Source organism: Chiloscyllium plagiosum, chromosome 22, assembly GCF_004010195.1.
Source record: "Chiloscyllium plagiosum isolate BGI_BamShark_2017 chromosome 22, ASM401019v2, whole genome shotgun sequence".
Lineage (NCBI taxonomy): Eukaryota > Metazoa > Chordata > Chondrichthyes > Orectolobiformes > Hemiscylliidae > Chiloscyllium > Chiloscyllium plagiosum.
Genome location: NC_057731.1, coordinates 52,982,584 through 52,988,802, shown reverse-complemented (window position 1 = coordinate 52,988,802; position 6,219 = coordinate 52,982,584). Strand labels below are relative to the sequence as shown.

At 46.2% G+C, this 6,219-nt stretch overlaps 1 protein-coding gene across 2 annotated transcripts in view; it reads left to right on the top strand.

Moving 5' to 3' along the window:
• mrpl43 (mitochondrial ribosomal protein L43) overlaps positions 1–5,868 on the top strand; it is a 25,467-nt gene extending 19,599 nt beyond the window's left edge. For both annotated transcript variants that reach the window (XM_043713068.1, XM_043713069.1), the window contains one exon: positions 5,544–5,868. In XM_043713068.1, the coding sequence (XP_043569003.1) occupies positions 5,544–5,776 (233 nt within the window). In that variant the 3' untranslated portion in view covers positions 5,777–5,868. The remainder of the gene's footprint in view (positions 1–5,543) is intronic.
• The last annotated feature ends 351 nt before the right edge of the window (positions 5,869–6,219 follow it).

Below are 6,219 nucleotides of genomic sequence, written 5' to 3'. Positions count from 1 at the left end.
TCTGTCTCTCTCTCTCTCTCTGTCTCTGTCTCTCTCTCTCTTTCCCCCCCCCCCCCTTTCTCTCACTCTCTCTCTGGCACAGATGAGATTGAGAACCAGGTTACTCCCCATATGGGATTTTTGGGTATTTTATATTTCTTTTGGTGGTAGGCACCTGTAGCCTGCTCTGCCAACCACTCTGCAATTGGACAGCAAGGGATAGCAGAGAGGGAGGCCATTCCACCCATAGTACCTGTGCTGGCGCTCTGAAGGGGCTGTACACTTAGTCCCAATCCCCTCGCTGTCTGCCAAAGCTCTGCACCATTTCTTTCCCTCCTCACCTCCTTATCAAATCGCCTTTTGAAAATTATTCACAGAATTTTAATCAAGATGAGAGTCGAGGGGGTTGGGGGAAAGGCAGGAAGATGGAATTGAGGATTATCAGATCCACCATGATCTCTGGTCTGGTTATAAGCTGTAGGTCAATTAATGCTCTTTCTTTCTTACTATCTCTCCCTTTCCCCGTCTCCCTCTGTCTCTGTTTATGTTTATCTCTCTCTCTGGATCTCTCAGAATCTCTCCCCATCTCCCTCTGTCCCTCTCTGTCTTCTTCTGTCTCTCCCTGTCTCTGTCTTTCTTTCTTTTTCTCTCCCTCTTTTTCATCTCTCGCATTCTCTCTCCCTTGCTCTTTGTCTGTCTCTGTCTCTCTCTCTCTGTATTTCACTTTCTCATTCTCTCAGTCTCCCTCTTCTTTATCTCTCACTCTCATGCTCTCTCTTTTTTCTATCTCTCGCTCTCTATCTGCCTCTATCTCTCTCCTGGTCTACAGGAATAGTGCCAGAAGACTGGAGGATAGCAAGTATTGTCCCCTTGTTCAAGAAGGGGAGTAGGGACAACCCTGGTAATTATAGACCAGTGACCCTTACTTGATTATAAATCCTATCTCTCATAACCTTTTCCAACACTTTACCCATAACCATCTACAAAGGAATAAGTTGATTGGGGATAGTCAACACAGTTTTGTGAAGGGTGGGTCATGCCTCACGAACCTTATTGAGTTCTTTGAGCTGGTGACCAAACAGGTGGATGAGGGTAAAGCGGTTGATGTGGTGTGTATGGATTTCAGTAAGGCATTTGATAAGGTTCCCCACGGTAGGCTTTTGCACAAAATACAGAGGCATGGGATTGAGGGTGATTTAGCGGTTTGGGTCAGAAGTTGGCTAGTTGAAAGAAGACAGAGGGTGGTGGTTGATGGGAAATGTTCATCCTGGAGCTCAGTTACTAGTGATGTACTGCAAGGATCTGTTTTGGGGCCACTGCTGTTTGTCATTTTTGTAAATGATCTGGATGAGGGCGAAGAAGGACGGGTTAGTAAATTTGCAGATGACACTAAGGTCAATAGAGTTGTGGATAGTGATGAAGGATGTTGCAGGTTACAGAGGGACATAGATAAGCTGCAGAGCTGGGCTGAGAGGTGGCAAATGGAGTTTAATGCAGAAAAGTGTGAGGTGATTCACTTTGGAAGAAGCAACAGGAATGCAGAGTACTGGGCTAACGGTAAGATTCTTGGTAGTTTCGAAGAGCAGAGAGATCTCTGTGTCCATACACACAGATCCTTGAAAGTTGCCACCCACATTGATATGGTTGTTAAGAAGGCATACGGTGTGTTAGCTTTTAATGGTAAAGGGATTGAGTTTCAGAACCGTGAGATCATGCTGCAGCTGTACAAAGCTCTGGTGCGGCCGCACTTGGAGCCTTGCGTACAGTTCTGGTCACCGCCTTATAGGAAGGATGGGGAAGCTTTGGAAAGGGTTCAGAGAATATTTACTAGTATGTTGTCTGGTACGGCGGGAAGGTCTTATGAGGAAAGGCTGAGGGACTTGAAGCTGTTTTCATTAGAAGAAGGTTGTGTGGTAACTTAATAGAGACATACAAGATAATCAGAGGATTAGATAGGGTGGACAGGGAGAGCCTTTTTCCTCGGATGGTGATGGCTAGCACAAGAGGACAGAGCTTTAAATTGAGGGGTGATAGAGATAGGACAGATGTCAGAGGTAGTTTCTTAGAGTTGTAGGAGTGTGGAACACACTGCCTGCAACAGTAGTAGACAGTCGCTTTAAGGCTATTTAAATGGTCATTGGATAGACATACGGATGATAATGGAATAGTGTCGGATAGCTGGGCTTCAGATTGGTTCCACAGATCGGTGCAACATCAAGGGCCGAAGGGCCTTTACTGTGCTGTCATGTTCTATGTCTGCCTGTCTCTCTCTCTCTCACCCTTTCTGTGTCTCACTCTCTCTTCCTGTCTCTCTTTTTCTTTCTCACTTTTTCTTTCTCACTTTTTCTCACTCCCCTTCTTTATCTCTCACTGTCATGCTCTCTCTCTCTCTCTCTCTCGTAACAAGTTGAAGTCCTGGTTTTGAGATATGGCTGGAAGATTCCTGCCCCCATTCCTGTGTAGTACCAAGGGGGTGCCGCACTGTCAGAGATACAGCCATTCAGATGATCACATCATCCTGGTGCTATCTCACTCGGTTAATGTCATGGGGGCAGTGTTACAATGGTAACGTCTCTGGCCCAGAAGTCCGGACTAATATGTCTTGGGAAGGGAAACGAGAGTTCAAATCCCACCATGGCAGTTAGTAACATCTGAATTCACTAAAAAGTTAGTCTGATTGTAATTCCTGTCAATTGTAAAAACCCCATCTGGTTCACTAATGTCCTTCAGGGAAGGAAACTGCCATCCTTACCTGGTCTGGCCTACATGTGACTCCAGACCCACAGCCATGTGGTTGACTCTGAAATGCCCCCTGGAGCAATTAGGGATGGACAGTAATAGCTAGCCCAGCCAGTGACGCCCATGTCCCAGAAATGAATTAAATAAAAGCGATGTGGAAGCTTGGCAGCTTGGGTTGAAATGTTACAGCCAGGCACTTCATTGGTCGAACAAAGCACTTCAGGACACCCTGAAGTTACCAAAGGTGCTATCTAAATGTACTGTCTTTACCCCAAATGTAGCATTACACCAAAGCCTTCAGTATTGCCCGACCCTTCCCTGACCACCCCGCCCAGAAATTGTAGGGTCATCGAATATCTGTGATTGGATATTGTGTTCCGAGTAGGAGCTGAGCGTGTGTGGAAATATCCGATAGGATCGGCAGGAATGGTATTTACTTGTTGATGGACTTTGCAGTTGATTTAATGTTTGAAAGGGAAAGGCCAGTGTGACTGACTGGTGCGGTGAGACCGAAGGAGGCTGTCAGATAATCCGATGGCATTAAGGTCAAGGGTCATGAAGGGATGTTGATTTGTGGGCTGCTTGAAATGTAGACCCCTCTCCTTTCATTCCAACCCTCCCAGTTCGGTAGTTAGACAACCTGCTGACCCACTGATTATGGGAAGGGTCTTCAGAATATAGGCCATACCCTTGTTCCTGTGTCATGGTGTAGCCTAACTCAAGTCAGAAACCGTAATCAGCGAGTAACAGGCAGACTGAGTCTGTTCTCTCGCTGTGTACTTTGTGATGGCCATTTATGAATGAATGTCTTCCTGAAGACTCCCTCACCTGGCTTGGGTTAGGAATAGTGGCTCAGTGGTTAGCACTGTTGCCTCACAGCGCCTGGGACCCGGCTTCAATTCCAGCCTCGGGCGACTGTGTGGAGTTTGTACGTTCTTTGTGTCTGCGTGAGTTTCCTCTGGGTGCTCCGGTTTCCTCCCACGGTCCAAAGATGTGCGGGTTAGGGTGAATTGGCCATGCTACGTACACAGTTACAAGGAGACGTCAAGGTGAATTGGCTGTAGTCAAATGTGGTGCTGGAAAAACTCAGCCGGTCAGGCAGCATCCAAGGAGCAGGAGAATCGATGTTTCAAGCATAAACTCTTCATTAGGAATGAGCTCATTCCTAATGAAGGGCTTACGCCCGAAATGTCGATTCTTCTGCTCCTCGGATGCTGCCTGACCTGCTGTGCTTTTCCAGCACCACACTTTTTGACTCTGAGCTCAGCATCTGCAGCCCTCACTTTGTCCTCCAGATTGGCTTTGGGTGTCCAGGGATGTGCAGGTTAGGGTGAATTGGCCATGCTAAATTGCCCATAGTGTTCAGGGGTGTGTAGGTGAAGTGCATTAGTCAGGGGTAAATATAGGTTAATAGGGGAAGGGAATGGGTCTCAGTGGGTTACTGTTCAGACGATTGGTATGGACTTGTTGGGCCGAAGGGCCTGTTTCCACACTGTAGGGATTCTATTCTTATGAATCAGCTCACTGAGCCAACTTCACAACCAGCGTTCCCAACCCCCCGGTTCATTCTCCCAGTGCTGGCTGCTCACTTTCTGACGAGTCCCAAGCTGTTCCTGGCCAATCCCCTAAGCATCCAAATCCCAACCCTTTTCCCAGAAAAAGAAAACACTTCTCCGCAGCTGGAATCGGAGCCCGTGACTCATTGGGACTGAAGCGTTTGATGGGAGTGTTGATTAGAGCGTGTTCGAACCGATGTGTCGCTGCAGCAGCATACGGCTGTGAATTGCTGCTTGTGATTTGTCTGGCTTGTGCAAAGCAAATTTCAACGCGTTTCTTTATTTCAATATTGATATCAGATGACATCTTAATGTGTGTGCAAACTGACAAGATTACTGGTATGTTGCTGTGTGTGCAAGGTCAGTGTGATTTATATCAATAAAAAAACATTGAGGACAATGTGGTCCTTCCTTGAAACTTGGGAATCAGATTGTGTGTGTGTGTGTGTGTGTGTGTGCACGCACATGTGCATGTTACAGATGGATGCTGGGCACTGGACTGTTTACAGTCTGTATCAGTTCACCTGCATAAAGGGACCTGATGTTTAGTTCCTAAACTTACTAATGACACAAAGATAGATCTGAGAGTTTGCTGTGAAGGGGATATTAACAGTCTGCAGAGGGATGTAAATGGTTAAGTGAGTTTGGTAGTTGGAGTACAATGTGGGCATATCTACTTTGGCAGGAAGATGAGAAAAACAGAATATAATTCAAATGGAGCTGGGTTGCAGAACTCTTGAGGTACAGGGGTATATGGGTGTCGTGATCCATGGGCCACAGAAAATTAGTCTGCAGATGCTGCAAATGATTCTGAAGACAAACAAACAGGATATGGGCTTCGAAACACACCCTGGCAGATGGTGGAATTTGAATTCAATGCCAAGTAAAATCTGGAGCAGAGAGCTGCCCTAATTGTGATTACTGTCAATGGGCATATAAAATAAACCCATCCAGTTCACTAATGTCCTTTAGGGAAGGAAATCTGCCAACCTTACCTGGTCTGGCCTAGCCTACACGTGACTCCAGACCCACACCAATGTAGGTGATTCTTAACTGCCCTCTGGGTAATTAGGGATGGACAATAAATGCTGGCCCAGCCAGCGAGACGCATACTCCATGAATCGTAAACAAAATTTAGGTCCTGGGTTCCTGGGGATCAGGAATGCAATGTCATATTTTACCATTCACTTTGTGGCACCTTCTTATTATATCTCTCTCTCTCTCTCTCTCTCTCTCTCTCTCTCTCTCTCTCTCTCTCTCTCTCTGCAGTGAATGGATCCATGAGGGAAGAGCCCCTGAACAGGAAGACTGCTGAGCAAGTTGGCCAACTCATTCAGAAAATGGCCAGCCAGTCAGGACTGGACATCATCCGTATTCGCAAACCTTATCACACCGACAATCCAAGCATCCAGAGTCAGTGGACCCCGTTCACTAACAAACCCAGTGTCCTGAACATGCACGACTTTGAACAGGTTAAAGGAAGGTCTGAGGACAAACTCTGAAGCAAAGTCAAGGACTTAACCAGTATTAGGTGAATGGACTGAGCAAAATAAACTGATTGTTTTCTATTTAAATAAAACTAAACTGGCCAGCACATGGAGTGGTCAAGAATTGAGTTGCAAATAACTTGAGGCAGGAGGAGTGTGTATGCCTCAAACTGTGGGCATGGAAATCCGATACAGTCTCAATTAAAACAATGAACACACTGCCAGCAACAGCAGTAGACTCGCCAACTTTAAGGGCATTTAAATAGTCATTAGATAAACATGTGGACGAAAATGCAATAGTGTAGGTTAGATGGGCTTGAGTTAGTTCCACAAGTCAGCACAACATCGAGGGCTGAAGGGCCTGTACTGTGCTGTAATGTTCTAATGAACTGCGGGTGGTGGAAATCTGAAACAAAAACAAATTGCTGGAGAAGTTCAGCAGGTCTGGCAACATCTGT